Raw genomic sequence first — 21,642 nt, forward strand, 5'->3', positions numbered from 1 at the left:
CATGTTTTTAAGGCAGCAAAGGTGCTCATTTTAACATGGGAGTGTATCATGAGCATGATAATAAAACTCCTCACAGCGTGTTGTGATTCCAGCCAGAATCAGCAGATACAGAACCACCAGCTTCACTTCAACACCTCTGAAACGGCTTCTTTTCACAGCTGGAAGCTTCTCCTGGGCTTTTATTTCTACAAAGGCAAAATGGAGAGAAAATAATTTGTTAATTTAATTATTAAACATGTTTTAATCATAATTTGTTTCCCATTTTTCAAGCGTATTTTATTGGTTTATTGTCAGAAAGACTTTCCACCTGCAGCCGACCTGATGATGAGCTGAACAAGTTCATTCTAGCAGTTTTGATATTTACAGGAGACTTTGTCACATGTTTGTCTTCAGGTGACTTTTACATATGTGAGAACAGAGACTCTGACAGAGAAACGCTTTGATGTGACTCAGAAACAGACGAATGTGTATCAGCCGTGTTTCACACAAAGACCAGATCATGAAGACAATGTTGGTTATTATAATATGAATATTATGTCATTAAAACAATATCTCCATGATTTGCTGAAATGAAAACAGAGTTGTTATTCATTGGTCTGATTTCCTGTCAGCTAAAACTAGCTGTGAAAAGTGTGCTTTGAGCAGTTTCCGTGGTTATACTCGCTCCACAGTGTCGACCAACACTTCCTTGTTTCTTATATTTCTGCCTTCACCACTGATCTGTGAGATAACTCCTCCAACACTTTTCTGTCAGCTTGTGGAGACTGAAGAGTTTCTACACTTACTAAAATAACACACTGATACTTTAAACTAGACAATTTTTATCATTTATTCTCTAAATAAACAGAAAACATTAAAAAATATAGAAACATATAAACCATAATAAGAGCAGAGACTGCACACCTTCACCAAAGCTTGAACTTTCCTCCACACTATGAATAAACTGAGTCTCTGGACCCAAAAGCTTTGATGGATCTGTATTAGTTTGATATTTTATTGAGAAGATGGAAACAGTCTCTCCTGATTCCTGATCCCTCAGTATTTGATACTTACCTCCGTCCTGTGTTGAAACAGGGACCTGATGGTCTGTGCTGGAGTCCACATTCTCATGGAGGAGGACCAGTCCCTCCAGTCTCTCTCCTCTGTCCTCTCCTTTGCTGTATTTCACACTCATGCTCAACTCTGGATCCTCATCGATGATGGAAGACATTTTAAGATGCTCAGTTTTCAGCAGTATCAGTTTCCTGTACAGCAGAGCTGTCACTCAGTCGCTGTGTTTCTCTGTTAACTGGAGCTTTTCTATGTGAAGCTGATTCTGATTCTGCAGTAAATCATAAGTAAATGTTGGTCCTCTGTATTCTGATGCTGCTGTCGCTTCGCTTCCTCTGTCTCTCTGTGAGCTGCTTTGAACAGGAACTACAGACGTCATGACAGGAAAAGCTAAACCACATTTTGTCCATAGTTAGAATTAAAACTGATAACACAAAGTCCAGATAAACAGAATCAACTTTCTGGGTTTATTGAAGGTTTGTTCAACAAATTAAACTAAATTTCCTTCAAAATAAAATGTTATTTATTCATTCATGATTTGAGTTTATGAACTCTACTTTTTCACAGATATTTCTTTGTTGTTGTTGTTTGGACAGAGACCATTGAAACAGTAAAGAAAGTGGGGGGAGAGAGAGGGGCTGAGCTGCAGCACAGAGCCTGGGCTGAACACGAACCTGAGACTCTGCAGTACTTTTTACTGCTGCTAGTTTTTCTGTCCTGACAGATGTGATGATCTGATCTGTGACTAAATAAGAACACAGAAGTGTTTATATGACAGCCGAGTCACATGATGGAACAAATTTATAGGACAACATGATAAAAGTGCATCTGAACGGTTTCTGAAAATGTTTTTCTTATCTGATATGAAACTCACAAATACGTTGTGCAACATTTAATGTGCCACGCATCCTCGTGTCCTCATTTTACATCATCAGATGTTACAGCCGAGATAAAGTGGAGAGAGAGAGAGAGAGAGAGAGAGAGAGCGAGTCTTGAGATGTGAGAGATTTGTCATGTTTCGTGTGTTTGGAGTGTGTGGATAGCAGTGTTGCGCAAGTTCCTATGAAAAAGTAATTAATTATAGTAATAGTTACTACTTCAAAAAAGTAACTGAGTTAGTAACTGAGTTACTAGATTCTAAAAGTAATTAATTACTTGAAAAGTAACTTTTGTGTTACTTTAAAAAAATGTTTAACCCTCTGGGGTCCAACTACTTTTGATGCTTCCTCCACATTTCACCTTTAAAAACTATTTACTTGCCTTGTTTGGTCTCATTGTTTTCAGCACAACCTCACGTGTCTGAATTTACAGTCATGTTTTCATTTTGACAAACTGTGTTAACACAATTGATCAAAATCAAACAAAAAAACTGTAACAACCACAAACATGTTTAATGATCATATTTCATAACTTTAAATGCAAATATAAACTGTCAATTTTAAAATCACACGCACAAGTTCTGCAAACAACAATGTTATTTGCATCCATTTAATTTTACCTTGATTTTTTTAATAACCATTTCAAACTATTTACAGAACAATCAGCTGTTCTTCAACAAGATGCCACAAATTATTTGTGCCACTGCAAATATTTCTGTCCACTATAAAGGAAACATCACAGCCTGATACCTGCAGGTCTGACAGCAGCAGGTGTATCACTCCTGTTTCTAGGACATTCGCGGCTAAAACACTGTTAAAAGTGTAGTTGGTGACAGAAAAATGGGGTATTTTAAAACTACACCACCACCTTTGCTGCCTGTGATTTGAAATGCATTCTGGGATACCTGGCTGCCCCAAGTCTACACAAGCAATCGATTATCTAGGATCGACCTGTTTTGACTTACTTTGCACGGCAACAATCAAATGTTAGAGAAGCTGCATGGGCAGCGTTAACCCCGCCCCCTGCGTTTGATGGGTGAGGTTGACAGATAAAATGAATTCAAGATGAGAGCCAGGCGCCAGGACTGCCAAAATGAAATAAATAAATATATCATTAAATAGTTAATTAAATGTGTCAATAATTAATTAAAATGTGAAATACATAAATAATTAATTAAATGTGTCAATAATTAATTAATTACATGTGTCATAACTATTTATTTAATTAATTATTTCCCATTTTAATTAATTATTGCCACATTTAATTAATTATTTAATGGTGTATTTAATTAATTCATTATGGCAGTCCTGGCGTTCCATACTTGTGAAGCTCGCACATAAGAATTTCACTTACATGTAGTGTACCAGTGTAACTGCACATGTGATGTGACTATAAAAGTCATTTGATTTGATTTGATTTGAAAAGGAACACAGTTTGTCCCTGACTTCAGCTAGAATGAAAAAAGAAACAAATGTAACCCTGGTAAGATTTACAGCAATCAGAAGTACAGGGTTCTTTGAATGCATCGTAGTTCTCGTCTGATTATTTAATTTCCGGGCTTGCCCTGAAGGCATCACCTGCACCTCGGTGCTCGGTGTGTGGTGTAGAAGAACAAACACGGCAAGGAAAAACTCCATGCTGCCGCGGAGCACGGTTTTTCCCAGTTGAAAGAGAGAAAAGAGGTTCAATTAATATTTGTGAGAGAGCTGTTGTTAGCGGTGAACCACAGACGGGTACCTACCTCGAAGGAGTCGGAGTGTTTCTTCGAACTTTTTGAACTATTCTGGTGAGTTAGCCTAGCTCACTTAGCACCGCTATTGACTATGTGCACGTTAGCATATGCTACTTCCTGTGCGGAAACTCCTGTGGGGAGCTTTGTTTCCGGTGTCCTATTCGCGCCCTGTTTACGGTCCAAAACAAGTTAAGCAAATAAATAAATAAAGCGGCGATTTACATTTCTATAGATGTCTCGGGCATTTACCCAATATATCTGTAAATGATGTTCATTGACTTGTCGATATTTTCCCCCCACGCCTCAGGGGAAAAGAGAAAATGGATTCAAATGTTATATTTCTCAGCTGTCCCTCGTTTATCGCGGGTGTTATGTTCTAAAAATAACCAGTGATAGGTGAAATCAAGTAGCCAATTTTATTTTTTGACGGTGCAAAACGTTTCGTGTACATCGTGGACATACAGCACTGCACTTCAGAGTCACACTGCTAGCGATAGATGCAGCGATTCTGTACTGTACAGGAGAGACGGAGGAGATCGTCTGCAGCGATCAGGATGCAGGACGTAAATAAGCATGCAAACTTGCACTAAAAAATCTGCGAAACAGCGAGGTGAAAGGTGAACCGCGTTATAGCGAGGGACCGCTGTAATTTTGAAGGTAAGTCACAACATACCCTTCATAAATACTAATGTATAGAAACCGTTACCAGCAATCATTAATTTTTTGTGTGGCTTTTTTTCACGGTTTGTTAACATGCTGTGTAGGTGTGTACTTGACTAGCTGATCTCGACATAACGGGGAAAACATCTGGTTTGACTATTGTTCACCTGTAGTTTGAATGCTGAACATCTGCCTGTTTGAATCATGAGACCAGTCACTGTACAGAGATGTGCTTCTGAATGTGGACGATGTGTCTTCTGCTGCAGTTCTGCTTGTGTTTAGTGATGTAAACAACTGATCGATCTAAACTCTTTAAACGTCAAAATTGATCATTAGATTTTTATGACACAACAGTGGTGAGTGTTCCCACCTTCTCCTCTTTGTAACTTAACGCGATCGTTCCGTTTTCGAGTTTTGGACATGATTTTGGAGTATATCTTCGCAGTAGCGATTGACCGCAAAGTAAAGCTACCGGAAATGTACAACCCCACATCCGGTCTCAAACCAGGAAGTTAGCATTTTCTCGTGCACAGGGTCAATTGCAGTTTAATGCACTGAAAAAAACAACTAACCAGTCAGAATAGTAGTAAATGTGTTTAATTATGTTTAAGATGTGTTTTCATAGTATTGCAATGTTGTGACACTTTTGTTTATTATGAGTGTTTAGTGTTTTTTCCTTTCTTGGGCCTGCTAGTTCAGCCGCAGACAGCTAAGTGGTTATGCGCAGTTCAGGCGCAATAGCTGTGCTGTAGCTGTAACTGCGGGTGATGCACAGTAATGCCAGTGTATTTACTTTTAATGTGTCACAAGATGCAAATTTATTTTAATATTTAAAAAGAACCAAGGACATTAGGAACAAGGACATTTAAGGAATGTGGACATCTAACATTCTGCGTATTTGTGTTCAGACTGTTTTTTTTTTGAGGGACATTTCTGTGGAATCAGAACGATGCCACCTTGAAACGAAACCGAAAAAAATATTGAAACCGAAAAAAAATATTGTAACTGAAATAAATGTACTGAAAAATCTTGTATTGAAACCGAAAAAAAATTGATAGTGAAAAACACTTAGTTGAAATTGTAATTTTTTTGTTTTCGCTTACAATTTTTTTTTTCGGTTTCAATCAATTTTTCAGTTTCAATCTGCTGCCACTGTTTTGGCGTCTGGGGGCGCGCTGGGGGGGGGGATTCTGGCCTGCGTGTATTTGCATACATTATAGAGGCCACTAGTGCTGACCAAGCTGCCATCTTTCTCTCTTCCCGTCTTTCAATGGCTGCTTCAATTTCAGCTGGACCCTCCAAACCGCAAGTAAGTATCATTTTTGTCATCTTTCCTTGCTGTCCCACTGGACTGGACATTAGTTTAGTTTTTTTTAGCTACATCTGGTGAAGTTGTGGTAAAATGCTGGTATTAGCCTGTTCGTCGTAGCAAGCTAGCCCGAAGCTAATATTTGCTAAATTTAGGGACACCCGTGTCTCTTTAGGAGTTGGAGGCCGGTGTTTTAGGAACGGCACAAGATCTCATCAACAGGCAGTGTTGGGCAGTAACGTAATACATGCACCGGCGTTACGTATTTAAAATACAAAATATGAGTAAATGTATCCGTTACAGTTACCGTTCAATAGGTGATATTGAGAATACAGTTAGTTTGTTGAAATAAATGGATTACATGGCGGTATTTTCCTGTTTCATATGTTGGGCTATGGTCTCTCTATTTTTGGTAATTCCACGCCGGTGGAAACCCAAACAAAACACGCAATAAGAGCCTCTAAAAATTATTATACAAAAATGATTTAATATGAAGGCAATAGCAGAGTGTTACAGGCATCGCCCTAAACAATGTAGCCTCATGGGCAGTGTAGTCCGTGCTGCAGGGAGAATGGACTGCCATACCCGTTATGTGTCTGTGAGCGAGGGAGGGAGAAAAAGGAAAAGTACGAGCTGCCATCGAGCAGAAACGGGAGCTGGAAGCATGTAAATATAATAATAACCACTGCAGCCAAGAAGAGAGCCTGACGAGCCCAGTTGTAAGTAAGCTATTAAGACTCGACTGTACACCGTGTTCGTGTTTTCCTCCGAAAACAATAAGTCCCGTTGGAGCAGCCTTTCAACGCCTCAGACAACAAAGTAAAGCTAGTTTTCAGCTACGAGCCCGACACGAACTCGACGTATTAGCCAGAGGTCTCTTTACTACGGTTCGGAGCCGCTGACCTGTTTTATATACGCGTGGAATAGTTTTCTACACGAGATCGCTGCAAAAAGTGCAGCCTTACCTAATGTCTACCTACTGTTACTCATTTATATTATGATTTTAACATCTAGTTGGTGTTGGTATGGAGAGTAGCCTTCAGTAATAGTAATAAATCACACAGCAATAGTACATTCATGTAGTTGTAAAGTATTCAGAATACATTACTTCTATAATCTTTGGTGGAATACATTTTAAAATTAACCTTCCCAACACTGTCAACAGGTTAGCACCTCATACCACAGTGCAGCAAAGCAGTCTCATGAGCGCTGGGAAGGACAAGCCCAGAGCCCAAAACAGACAGTGCAGGAGATGACAAGGTTAGTAATTGTATGGTGAAAATTATACTTTTAGTTATCTTGATTGGAAAAGAAAAGTAAATACAAAATCTGCTTCTCACATATAGGGCATTTCCAAGATTTTTTTTTTCAAAACTTCTTCAATTTCTTTCATTACAGCTGTCCTGTGCCAGATGTTCTGTTGACCCACAGTGAGAGGCATCATTTCAGAAACACCAGGAAGAATGAAACTCATCGCCGGGATCAAGCAGGGCTCAAAATTGCATATTTTGACGCGTGTGAACCGGAAATGTGGGAGGGATGTGGGAGGAAGTTGTGCCAGACCGGTATCTTTGCTAGATGGCAGCTGTCGAGCTAGCGTTTGAAGAGAGAGTCTCCCTTCTCTATTTACTGTGGAGAGCAGAGCAGCGGCGTTAAGGACGTCCTCGCCGTACCTGGGTCCATCAGGTCCTTCAGACGCGTGAGCAGTTTGGTGAGTTTCACCACTTGCTCCAGGAGCTGCGCCTGGATGACGTTCGACTTCAGCGATATCGCCGTCTTCCCCTCACCCAGTTTGAGGACCTGCTGTCCCGCGTTGGTCCAAGCATCGCCCGCCTAGACACCAACTACAGGCGCTCAATCCCACCTGCAGAGCGCCTGTCCATCTGCCTGAGGTTAGTAAAAGTGTTTAATACGGTAGTCCTTTATTGATACCTGTGCTAATATATGTCAATCGTTTATAGACTGCTAACATGGATGTGCTATGCTATCAATGAATGCCGTCGGTGTTTACTGAAAGCAAACTGTGGTATGGAGACGACTGTTTATAATATTTCTAGTGCACAGAGCCTGGGCTGAACACGAACCTGAGACTCTGCAGTACTTTTTACTGCTGCTAGTTTTTCTGTCCTGACAGATGCGATGATCTGATCTGTGACTAAATAAGAACACAGAAGTGTTTATATGACAGCCGAGTCACATGATGGAACAAATTTATAGGACAACATGATAAAAGTGCATCTGAAAGGTTTCTGAAAATGCTTTTCTTATCTGGTATGAAACTCAGAAATACGTTGTGCAACATTTAATGTGCCACGCATCCTCGTGTCCTCATTTTACATCATCAGATGTTACAGCCGAGATAAAGTGGAGAGAGAGAGAGAGAGAGAGAGAGAGAGAGAGAGAGAGAGAGAGCGAGTCTTGAGATGTGAGAGATTTGTCATGTTTCGTGTGTTTGGAGTGTGTGGATAGCAGTGTTGCGCAAGTTCCTATGAAAAAGTAATTAATTATAGTAATAGTTATAATAGTAATTATAATAATAATAGAAGTTACTATTATAGTTAATAGTAACTTCAAAAAAGTAACTGAGTTAGTAACTGAGTTACTAGATTCTAAAAGTAATTAATTACTTGAAAAGTAACTTTTGTGTTACTTTAAAAAAATGTTTAACCCTCTGGGGTCCAACTACTTTTGATGTTTCCTCCACATTTCACCTTTAAAAACTATTTACTTGCCTCGTTTGGTATCATTGTTTTCAGCACAACCTCACGTGTCTGAATTTACAGTCATGTTTTCATTTTGACAAATTGTGTTAACACAATTGATCAAAATCAGACAAAAAACTATAACAACCACAAACATGTTTAATTATCATATTTCATAACTTTAAATGCAAATATAAACTGTCAATTTTAAAATCATATGCACAAGTTATGCAAACAACAAAGTTATTTGCATCCATTTAATTTTACCTTGATTTTTTAAATAACCATTTCAAACTATTTACAGAACAATCAGCTGTTCTTCAACAAGATGCTACAAATTATTTGTGCCACTGCAAATATTTCTGTCCACTATAAAGGAAACATCACAGCCTGATACCTGCAGGTCTGACAGCAGCAGGTGTATCACTCCTGTTTCTAGGACATTCGCAGCTAAAACACTGTTAAAAGTGTAGTTGGTGACAGAAAAACGGGGTATTTTAAAACTACACCATTGCTGCCTGTGATTTGAAATGCATTCTGGGATACCTGGCTGCCCCAAGTCTACACAAGCAATCGATTATCTAGGATCGACCTGTTTTGACTTACTTTGCACGGCAACAATCAAATGTTAGAGAAGCTGCATGGGCAGCGTTAACCCCGCCCCCTGCGTTTGATGGGTGAGGTTGACAGATAAAATTAATTCAAGATGAGAGCCAGGCGCCAGGACTGCCAAAATGAAATAAATAAATATATCATTAAATAGTTAATTAAATGTGTCAATAATTAATTAAAATGTGAAATACATAAATAATTAATTAAAATGTGAAATACATAAATAATTAATTAAATGTGTCAATAATTAATTAAAATGTGAAATACATAAATAATTAATTAAATGTGTCAATAATTAATTAATTACATGTGTCATAACTATTTATTTAATTAATTATTTCCCATTTTAATTAATTATTGCCACATTTAATTAATTATTTAATGGTGTATTTAATTAATTCATTATGGCAGTCCTGGCGTTCCATACTTGTGAAGCTCGCACACAAGAATTTCACTCACATGTACTGCACATGTGATGTGACTATAAAAGTCATTTGATTTGATTTGATTTGAAAAGGAACACAGTTTGTCCCGGACTTCAGCTAGAATGAAAAAAGAAACAAATGTAACCCTGGTAAGATTTACAGCAATCAGAAGTACAGGGTTCTTTGAATGCATCGTAGTTCTCGTCTGATAGTTTAATTTCCGGGCTTGCCCTGAAGGCATCACCTGCAGCTCGGTGTGCGGTGTGTGGTGTAGAAGAACAAAGACGGCAAGGAAAAACTCCATGCTGCCGCGGAGCACGGTTTTTCCCAGTCGAAAGAGAGAAAATAGGTTCAATTAATATTTGTGAGAGAGCTGTTGTTAGCGGTGAACCACAGACGGGTACCTACCTCGAAGGAGTCGGAGTGTTTCTTCGAACTTTTTGAACTATTCTTGTGAGTTAGCCTAGCTCACTTAGCACCGCTATTGCATTTTAATGCACTGAAAAAAACAACTAACCAGTCAGAATAGTAGTAAATGTGTTTAGTTATGTTTAAGATGTGTTTTCATAGTATTGCAATTGACAGTGTGAGTGTTACATTGTGACAGTTTCCATAAAAGCCTGCAAATTCTCTGAACAGGTAGCCATGAAGCAACCATATTTTTCTCAAGAATAATTCAACTTAATATTATTTGTATGGCCATATCACAGCAACAGCATAGCCTTAAACTAGTTTTGGAGTAAAGAGAACTGCACATATAGTTGCTTTTTTGGGTTACTTTGATGTCAAGAAAGTTAATTTGTTCAGAACTGTGATCAAGGATAACACAAGTGTCAATATAAAAACTGTACAAACTCCAGAAAAGTGGCAACTGAGGTGGCAAAAGTGCAGGCAATTTTTTACAGAAGTACAGCTGCTAGTGTCAAAAACACTCGAGTAAAGGTTTGATAAAGTATCGGTTGACAAAATGTGCTCAAAGTAAGAAAGTCAAAATAGTAACCTAACTGAACCTTGTGCTATAATAAAATAATATTAGTAAATAGGTCTACAAACTTAGTCTAGTGGTAAGAGGCACAAGGGCCTTGGAGGCACATTTGGCAGCCAGGGTTAGAGCTCAGAAACCTGGGGCCTGGGGGGTTGGGGCTAACAACACTGACTGGTAAAAGAATCTAACATCCAAGTGTTACATGGTGTTGCAGGTGATAAAAATCCATAAACCATTGTTTAGAGGTTGTTGTGGAAGTTTTCCATTTAATAAAGCCTGCAGACAAGCGATGAGCGGTAGCTAACATTCTTTAATCAAGACAACTTTGTTACCAGACCCCCACCACCTGTCTAACTGTTTGAATGGAGTATGAGGCAGACATGCTAAAACAGTGAGCTAAAAGCATTACCAATAAACAAAGTGATCAATACATAAATGAAAGAAATTCCTCTACAAGGTGATTGCCAGTTTTGTTGGGATTTTTTGAGACGCAGAGAGTGAGAGATCCTGTCCTGCATTACTTTAAAAAAAAGAAGATATTTTCAGAGCTGTTGATATATGAAGCTCTGAGCATTAAGTTTTGCATTGTGAGAGTTTCAGTAAAAAGCCTGCAAATTATTGCATTTATACTGGAGAGCAAAGAAAACTTATTTTCTACGTGTACTATGGAAAATCAGTTTTATAAAAGCTAGATAAACAGAGCTGAAGAAGACTGTGTTTGTAAAACTAGCGGAAACGTGTGAGAATTATAAGTTATAAGACTGTTTCTGCTATCGATACAATTTGTGTTGTTAATCCTGAATGATTCACGGTGACAACATCATAAGAAGAAGGTAATTTTACTCACACACACAAACACACATTTGGAAAATCACAGTTTGACCATAAAAATTCCCAGAATAATTAGTATTTGAGATTGCTGAAGCAACATCACTAAAGAAAAATATCCTTGCATGTCACTTTCATTTGAAAATCTAAAAGTTTTTTATGTAAAACATAAAAACAACAAAAACTTTAGATGTTAGAGATGTCCTGATGAATTTTGTGAATATCTAGATCATTGGTGTTTGGATTTGAGGGTCAACAGGGCGAAACACTGAGGCTGGGTATTAGAAATACAACATAGTAACATGAGACATGTTAACTCTGAGAACACTAACATTTAGTTTAACGTGTGAGAGGTAAATGCATAACAGAAGCTAAACAGGAGTTGCTTGTCTCTAGATTAGTTGAAATAAATTGAAAATAAACTGATTTGAACAGGGTTGATGCATTATACAAAAAAGAAAAAGGCTCATGACATAGTTCACACGATCTAAGCAAGAGTAACTTGGAATCTCAAATGTTAAAGTACACTTACTGATTGTACTTTTACTACATGAGCTAATGTAGATGCTCTAAAAGCACGCTGACTGAAAAAGAAGCACACACTTGGAGAAACTGTGCTGTAACTTCTCATACTGTGAAGTTTTCTGACAAAAGTGAATTGAAAACTTATGCTTTACAGCTTACTAAGGGGTCCTGTGATGGGCCATGTGCAATTACACAAAAGAACAAGTTAAATTTCACCATAACACTGACTGGAGAAAAGCCAGTTTGGTATTCTAATTGAGATTACAACTGTAATCAGTAATATCAGTGCTGTGATAGTTAGTTTAAGATCAAAACCTGATTTAAAACACAGTCTAACATCAACATTCTTGCCCCTGAAAATAGGTTAGGATGGCCGAAAAATGTACCTTAAAAATGAGATTTTCTTTTTGTTTCATTGGAACAGTAAAGTACCATAACAAAGAAATGAGTACACCTTTGTAGATATCACTGATATGGAGTTTTTCATGTTTTACATAAAGACTTAGAGCTGCTAGTTTCCTAGTGGCATTTTCTCATTTGAACCATGGTGACTTAAAAGTTTAGCAGCGAGACACTTGTTTCCTTTGTTCCATCAAACATTTCTTTCAGACATCTGTGTTTATCAGAGCGATATGTGACTAATTTTTTATTGAATCAGCAGAAAGTACACAAATACAAGATTAAATATTTTATTTATTTATCAAAGACACATAATTACACATTGATACAATGAACAATGTGTCTATGAAAATTACACATGGTGTAAGAAAAACATTATAACATACAAATAAGTGTTTTATGATAATCTGACATACTTTAAAAGCATAAGAATAAAAGTTTTTTTTTTTAAAAATCATGTTCTTTGATGATCACATTATCACATTCTTTAAAGCATAACGTAGGGAGCAGAGTGTTCACAAAAACAGTTTTATGATTACTTTTTCCACAGCGCTTGTATGCCTCTTGCAAAACTATGTACTTTTCACCATAAGACACAATAACTCACGATTATCTAAGACCAGCCATGAAATGTCCGTCGCTTCATTACAATCATTTGTCCCCGCTGCTGCCCTCAGATCCAGATGCAGTCTTCTGTACTGGAGAGTCTGCAAAAGCTGTCTTGCTCGTGCTCCTGATTGGATATGTGGAGCCCGGCTCTGATATCTCACTGGTGGCAGCTAAAGGTAGGCACGCCTTGGAGGCGGAGTTGGTCTCGGGCGCAATCTTTCAAACGAGCCTCACGGCATTTCAGGCAACCTCAGGCCGGAAACAACATCCGGTCACTCGCGGTCAAAATCCACGCAGAGCTGGTGTTTCGCAGCGATCAGGTTAACACATCTGGCTTAAATCAGAGTCTAAAAATATAAAGAAAAACAAAAAGAGTTTTAAAACACGCAAACTAGCAAAATATCAAAGGAGCACAACATAACAATAACAAGATGATATGAGATACCTGATGAGGCCATGATAGGTGATGTAGACATGTAATGTATAAACTTTCACGGGAGTTAAAGTGGAGCTTATATATATTTTAAAGTGTATTGTACGTGGGATAGGCTCCAGCGCACCGCGCGAGCCTGAAAAAAAGGATAAGCGGAAGCGATTGGATGGACGGATGGTGTATTGTACGTGTTACAAACCATTGTGATATTTTTTAAATGAAAGGATTGACAGAATGGTAAAAAGGAAAATGCAAAAATGTAGTTAGAGAGGAAGATTAACACTTACCGAATGATATGCACATAGGGAAAGCGACGGCAGTTGTTGATCCCTGGTTCGTGGTTGTTGCGAGCTCGTTTCCCGCAGGCTCTTCTGCACTTCGGGCGTAGCGATGAGGCTCAAAACACCCCAATCAGACAAAGTAAAGGCGATCCGCGGTGATAGCAGGCCAAAACTTTCACCCGCTTTGAGCTGGTAGAAATAGATTTCGCTCTCTCTAAGGCTGTCTAGCCCCAAAGCCCACCGCTGTTGAGCCTGAATCTCTCCTCCATCGGACCTGCAGCCGAATGGCTAACCGGGGTGCGAGGGGAGCCGCCCCATTGTTATGTGATTGGCAGCAGGGCTAAGTTAGGCGGAGTTGGTCTCTGGCGGAAATTTCGAACGAATAGCCAGAATCATTGTGCGGCAGATGTGGAGCGAACAAGCAGGAAATATTTGTGCTCTGGAAGTGGTTGCGGTTTGATTAAGAGCAAAGGGAGAACTTAGACTCTGCATTGAATTTTAGAGGTAGCTGGTAAGAGGGATCGTTTTGAAGAAAACAGACTAAGGACTTTTCAGGATTTTTCCCCTGTTTCCGAAATATAAGGTTTTTGGGAATAAAAGGGGTAGCTAGCAGGGTTTTCAGGAGTTTTTCCCTGGTTATTTAGTCTAAGGATCGGGGTGAATTTGAGAAAAACGAGTAAGGTTTTTTCAGGTGTTTTGGAGAAAACGCGGAGGATTTTTTCAGGATTTTTCCCCTCTTTCCGAAATATAAGGTTTGGGGAAAAGAGGGGCTACCTACCAGGGGTTTTTTTTGGAGAAAAGAGTTTTTTATGTTGGGAGCCGCGGTGCGTTTTTCGGGGATTGCCAGAGTTTTTTTTTTTTTTTTCACGATTCTGAGTTTTATTCTAAATCTCCTTGTCCGGATTAATCAAATGAATATAAATTGAAATAAAGTTTTGCCCCAAGGCATGCAGCCTGTATTTCTGGCCATACTGAACGTTACAAAAGCACAAGTTTAACTAAACAGTTTCACTATTTTACTATGTATTATTAACACGTTTTCACACATAAGCACAGAGCCCGAGACACACAAAGTCCGGAGACACAGACACACGGCCTCGGGCACGCGCCCTCGCACACACGCTGAGCCACCACCAAATGGCGTTTTTTAAGCATAAAAAAAAAATAATGGATTAAAAAATAAAAGAATGCTATTTGATATATAAGAAACTTAAATAATCAATTAGTTCTTTTTAGGGGGAAAAAGCAATGAGCTATGAACTAGCATATTTTTATGAATATCGTATTTTTATTACTTCATTTATTACTTTATTACTTCCTAGGACCATAAATCATTCTATGGGGTCATAAATCACTTAGTTTGACATAAGGGTATACTATCACTCTCTGATAGCTATTGCTAATCTCAACCATTGTCCCTTGTTTGGCTCACAATCACAATACATACTTTTTACAATAAAACATAGAACCAAAATACATCATAAATAAAATTAATAGACAGTAAATTACATGAGTGTTACAAACTGTGAGATCACAGGACAGCTTATGAGGATTTAAGGTACACAGGTGTGATCATTGTAATGGGGTGACAGTAGTTGATTCTTTGTTAATAAGGCCTTGATGAGTTTTGGGACAAATTGAGTGAATTGCAGAAACAAATTATCACTAACATCACATGAGTTTGTGGCTTAAGTTTGGTGTTTTGCTTCATTCAGCTCAAACTGTTTGTCGTCTTTACAGGAAGTGTAGCAGCACATACAACAAAGGATGAACTTTAACATTTTGTGTGTGTGTTTCTAGGAGGGGACACTGACTATGACGAGGAGGCTGATGAAGACTCTGATGAAGTCAAAGCTCTCAGAGGAAGCAACAGTAAGTCTTTCTCAGCTAACGTGTTGTATCAATGTGTAATATTTTTGTGTAATTTTTGTGTGTAAAGTTACATAATTTTGTACTCTGGTTTGACTGATTTTAAACTCATGTTGCAGCTGAATACTGTGCTTTTTTTCCTTTCACAGTGTCCATTGACCAAGACAGTGATTACGATAGCTCTGACTCTGGTGTCTCTGACTGATCTCTCGTAAGTGTCTCAGATGTGCTTCACAGATTCACAATGAGTTAATTTAGGATATTAGAAAGTTGACATATGGAGAGGGATGCACCAGCCTGATATTGGTCTTGCAAAGCTGGATCAATAAGTTGTTAGACATTAATGAACGTGATGATTATGACATTTGGAATTATTGTACTAACTAGAAAGCGAAAATTTCAGAAGAAATTTAAAGTGTGCCTATGCCGCTGCTAATCAGTGTAGTTTGCCATTCATACGGCTACAGAGAGCAAAACTCAGCAGAGCAGCCATTCTCCACCATGAACTATGGTAAAAACAAACACCGCTCGCGCCTCACAGATGACAGCTTACAGTTTTGTGTAAAGATGAGGTGACTTCGTACAGCCCCGATTTGCAGACGCTGTGCACAGAGGTTCATGAGCAGAAGTCCCATTGTACCACGGCAGACCCAACAATGTTTGCATGAACACGCTTTGTAGCATTACTTTATTCTTTATTCTTTATTCTGAATGATTAACAATGGTCTACAGCCAATATTGTGAATTAATATACAAACTTTGGTTGTAAGATTCAGATAACTATTTAATAAAAGCTAAATATTTTATATGAGAGTAAGAAAGAAAAGTATTTCTTTGTGCCTCCCTTTTCCCTGTTAATGCCCTACCTGGCCCCCTGGCAAAACTAGATCCGCCCCTGCACAGTTACCAGCTGTCAGCTACTTAGAAAACAGAAACAGTTCATAACTTCCCTTCAACTCATCCATGTCACCTAAAAGGTAAACCTGTTTCTCCATCACCTGTTCAGCTCTGATGATTCAGTAAGGACATCTCCTGGTTTCATCTTCATGTTTCCCTCTCACCACATATCCAAACCATCATGACCAGCAGCTTTACAGCTGTGGCTCCAGCAAACATCAGCTGATACTAGAAATTAATATTAAATCAATTCTAACAACAGCTGATCAAACGTGCTGCTGTTGTTTAGCGACATCCGCTGGTTTCCTCTTTCTGGTTCAAAGTGATAAACAAACAAGAGAGAAAAGCCGATCAGCTGATCATTGATCAGTTTCATGATTGAAGTTGCAACAGGCGAGAGAGGGGAGAGAATGACAGGGGAAGAGGCAGCTGTGCAGCAACGACAGAATAACTCCAGCTTTGTGTCTTTTTCCATTCTAGCTGAAGTTCGGGACAAACGGTTCCTTTTCAGCTCAACACGAAACGCGTAATATTTTCTCTGAATGTGGGACGATTTCGTTTGTACGGGACGGTTGGAAACTCTACTAAATAACCTTATAAATAAAATAAAGTTCACTATCAGTAACATCATAGCACCACCCAGCTGTATAGAAACTCCATCATGCTAGCTCACGCAGTACGAGTTATTGTAACTGACTGTAAAAAGTCAGCACAACGAAAATAAACTAAACTTGGTTTATATCTGACCAGATAGACTGCAGCTCATAACTTCTTACCTGAAGTTCAGTGTGTGTGTCTTTCAGTTTCTCTCGTTATGTTCCCTTTCAAACTTTAGAGACTTTATTTGAAAGAAGACACTAGTGTGAGTGTAAATAAGAGCAGTGAGCTGTAAAGACCGATTAAAGTGAAATGAGATGAGGTCAAATGAATGTGATGACTTTTTAATTTATTTATTTTTTGGACTTTTACATTTTCTAATAAATATCAGTAGGTTTCTATTGTTGAAGTCTTTGTTATATTTAACTGATTTAAAGTTTAAAAAAAGTTCAGTGTGATTACACATAAGAGTTTAAGTTGGTGCATCCCTCACTGAGAACCTGCTGTTACTCTACATGTAAAATAATACTGTTGCTCCTCTCTGCAGCTGATTCTGACAAACAAGGTCAGGCCCAGGAGTCGTCCTGAATCTTCAGCTACATCAAGTTTCACAGCTCGCATGAACTAGATTATTGGCATACAGGCTACAATAATTAAAAATAATAATGATAAATATAAATAGTTTATTTTGCACTTTACAGATTAAAAATCTGAGGTATAATGTGGTTCTTTAGCTTTCCATGAAATGGGTTTTAAAAGTGTTCATGCTTCCTCAATCTGAACCTTCATGACAGCAAAATTTATGAGTCAGTTTTGATAAGTTTAAAACTTTTAGAGTAAATCATAAATCTGAAAACATGTTTGTATCGATATTTGAAACATTGTCACTGGTTTATGCACCTGTGAGAATAGTTTCATACCGATTGGACACAAAGCAGACGCTAAAGTCTGCATCTGATAAAGTGGGCGGAGCTCAGCAGTCACACCTGCTGCCTCTGCAGGAAACATCTCCAGGCAGGTGGAAGAAAATGTTTTAGTGTGACGTCTGTTAATGCATATAATGTTTTTATGTAGGAGAAATATAATTAAAATCATAATATTTAGAAGAGAATACATAAAATAAATTGCTTGGATACTAAACAAAGCATAAATGTAATGTGAAGGTTGGTGCTTTAACCCTTTCACTGTAAGTTGGCTTAATGAATCAGACCTTTACAAACAGCCAGACCTCAGGTGCTCATGAGAATTAAATGATTTTAGATACTCTGGTGTGATCATTGTAATGGGGGCGTGGCATAAACTGATTATCTCCTTTTTTATTATGGCTTTTATGAGTTTTTGGCCAAATTGAGTGAACTTCTAGATGATTACAAAAACTACAGTCTGTCTGTGTAAATACATTTATTTTTTTTATTGTGCCTTAAATATTCATTTGCAGTGAAACTTTGTTTGAAAATAGAGAAACCTTTTCTGTGGGAAATTTAGGGCAGAAATCTGGAAAATGTTGTGTTTCAGTATTTTCTTGCATTTACATGTAAGCTCTTAATTTGAAAAGTTCTGTTTCCAAGGTAATTTCTACTTTTATTCAGCACGAGCCAAGACTACTTTATTGATTGGATAAGATGCTTTAATTATATTCTAGATTTTAAGTTTGAACTTTACGGTAAAAGGTTCAGTCCACATGATGAAACTGTCTGTGGATGAATCAGTGAAATATTTGCTGTCAGACTCAAATTCTTCTTGTAATCCTGAAATGTCTTCCATTGTGTGGGCGTTTACTGATAATAATGATGGATTGTAAAGCATCGTATATTTGAAGATTGTGTTCTTTCTTTTAAAAAGTTATTCTGTTTACTCTTTTTTCCCCATTTAAAAATAAAAATTTCACTTGTTTGTTTCTATTTTTTCTGTAATAAAAAATATAAGAATAAGAAAGTGTAAGACTTTTAATTCATTTGAAAGCCTGATGCTTAGCCTCGTCCACCCCAGCTGTAAAACTCAGAAACCAGTCTTACTTGTTACTTCAGATGGCAACCATCCCACTTTGGATGGAGCAGCTCTCACTTCTAGAAATATGGAACCATCCCCTTAGACACTGTGTCAGCTCCCAAACAGACAAAAAAAATCACCAAAAACGAACTAAACATAAACAATCACAAAGAAAGAACAATACAGTATCCACATCTGAAGCAAAGAGTGTGAAATGTGGATTATTAAATATTAGGTCTCTCTCCTCCAAGTCTCTGTTAATACATGACTTAATAATTGATCAACAAATCGATTTACTCTGCCTTACAGAAACCTGGTTGCAGCAGGATGATTATGTTAGTTTAAATGAATCAACACCCCCGAGTCATTCTAACTACCAGAAACCTCGAAGCACAGGCCGAGGGGGAGGTGTGGCAGCAATTTTTCACACCAGCCTATTAATCAACCAAAGACCCAGACAGACTTTTAATTCATTTGAAAGCCTGATGCTCAGCCTCGTCCACCCCAGCTGTGAAACTCAGAAACCAGTCTTACTTGTTATCATCTATCGTCCACCTGGGCCTTACACAGAGTTTCTGTCTGATTTCTCAGACTTTATATCTAATTTAGTTCTCAGATCAGATAAAATAATTATTGTGGGTGATTTTAACATCCATGTAGATGCTAAAAATGACAGCCTCAACATGGCATTTCATCTGTTATTAGACTCAGTTGGCTTCTCTCAAAATGTAAAAGAACCCACCCACCACTTTAATCACACTCTAGATCTTGTTTTAACATATGGCATAGAAACTGAATATTTAACAGTGTTTCCTGAAAACCGTCTCCTGTCTGATCATTTCCTGATAACATTTACATTTACAATCATTGATTACACAGCAGTGGAGAGTAGGGATGGGTATCGTTTAGGTTTTATCCGATACCGGTGCCAAACCGGTACTTTTGAAACGGTGCCGGTGCTTAAATGGTGCTTAAAGAATGGAGAACACACACTTTGTCCAAAAACCTCTCATGTTCAGCTGTTTTTTGTAAAAAGATAACAATGTTAGCCTTTTCTGCAGCTATGGGGCATATATGGTATCACTCTTGGCTGGAAGCAGCTTAAACAATGGAAAAAACACAAACTTTGTCCAAAAACCTCTCATGTTTAACTGTTTTCGACTTTTTCTTTCGTCATTATAGCCTTTTTAACCAGAAGTGTGAAGGGAGTATCTGCCATCAAACAAGAAGACAGCTGCATGTAACTACGACGGTGTTTGCTAGTTCACCTTACATGCATTAATGTAATAACATGGTTAGCCTACTCAACGTAAATTACAAACGAACAACATTAAGCTACTCACGCAGAGAAGAACGGCTGCTGCTGCATCATCATCCTCATCATTTCTGCTACACTGGCAGGGCTAGGGGCCAGGACTCTCCTCTTCGGGTTCTTGGGGGATGTTCCTAACTCCGATAACAGGCACCACACCCGTAGTAGGTACGGTGCATTTCTCGGCTTTAAAAAACCCCCGCTATGCGTCGCCAGGTGTTTCATCAGATTTGAGGTGTTACCTCCTTTGACAGTATCACAGTATCAGCTTAAAGAACTTGTTGCAGCTGCTGAGTTTGCATCTTTTGCTGTGAAGCACAGCCAGACTTTTGACCGCTTCGCCTTGGGCATTTTTAATCTGTAGCTCTGCTCTAAAAGAACGTACGTACCTGGACCCGCCTACTATCCTCGAAAACGTAAAATGATTGGCTAGAATCTGAAGCCTATGACATCTCAGGAAAAAAAAGCACCGAAATAAAGCACCGAAATGTGCGCTGCTTTTTGGTCTGGTTACTACCATTTATTACCGGTACCCATCCCTAGTGGAGAGCAGACTTTATCATGGTAGATGTCTTTGCGAAGGTGCTGTAATTAAGTTTAAGAATATAATCCACCCACTGTTATCATCTTCAATGCTCATAGAGCAGAGCAGCTATCTGAACGCTACTCCAACAGAGGTCGATTATCTTGTTAATAACTTTGACTCTTCACTACGTACGACTCTGGATACTGTAGCTCTGGTGAAAAATAGAGCCTTGAAAGAGAAGAACTTGACTCTGTGAACTTTTTGTGTCTGTCTCTGTGACCATGTGTCGTCCTCTGCTATTCTCTTGTGGGGTGTCCCACAGGGCTCAGTTCTAGGCCCCCTAAAATTTTTTTTTAAATCAACAGACTTTAACCGTGTCCACTGTGAGGGTTGTTGTTTCTGGACTTTTCCTTTCTGTCATGCTGAAATGAACTTTGACCTTCAGTGTGTTAACGCTGTGCAGGCAGCTCGCTGCAAACTAAGCAGGAAGGTAAAGTTGTGTTTTGATGTAAGTGAAGAAGAAGAAGGAAAGCTGTTTTAAACGGATTCATCTTCACTTATTCACACGTTGTAAGTTTGACAAACTGAATTTGTGCTGGTTTCAGTCTCTTGGTTCCTGATTTGTAGCTAAAAGTAAGAAGCAGCTACTTTCAGCTGTTTGAGAGAAACTGAAGAAGACGTTTACTGAAGTTTTAGGACCAACAGACTGATGAATAAACCAAGTAAACCAAAGTAAAGATTATTAGAACAATTTGCTGGAACTACAGAGTAATGAAGTACTTCAAGGTTTTGTGTGGATGACTTCCAACCTTACTGTACAGCACAGAGCACAGAGGGACAATATATGTAATCAATATATGATGCAGAATGAACAAGTAAAGACTGTAAGCTGAGTCTGAGGCTCATGCTAACCTGTTGACAGTGTTGGGAAGGTTAACTTTAAAATGTATTCCACCAAAGATTATAGAAGTAATGTATTCTGAATACTTTACAACTACATGAATGTACTATTTCTGTGTGATT

General features: G+C 38.3%; 1 protein-coding gene across 1 annotated transcript in view; it reads right to left on the minus strand.

The window, feature by feature from the left end:
- Positions 1–1,493, minus strand: part of LOC146492532 (uncharacterized) — a 48,170-nt gene extending 46,677 nt beyond the window's left edge. Inside the window, exons 1-2 of the mRNA XM_085149220.1 lie at positions 1,054–1,493; positions 75–185 (exon numbers count right to left, since the gene is read on the minus strand). Coding sequence (XP_085005346.1) covers positions 75–185; positions 1,054–1,210 — 268 coding nt within the window. The 5' untranslated portion in view covers positions 1,211–1,493. The remainder of the gene's footprint in view (positions 1–74; positions 186–1,053) is intronic.
- Positions 1,494–21,642: the final 20,149 nt, after the last annotated feature.

The sequence above is a fragment of the Neolamprologus multifasciatus genome, chromosome 22 (assembly GCF_963576455.1).
Source record: "Neolamprologus multifasciatus chromosome 22, fNeoMul1.2, whole genome shotgun sequence".
Lineage (NCBI taxonomy): Eukaryota > Metazoa > Chordata > Actinopteri > Cichliformes > Cichlidae > Neolamprologus > Neolamprologus multifasciatus.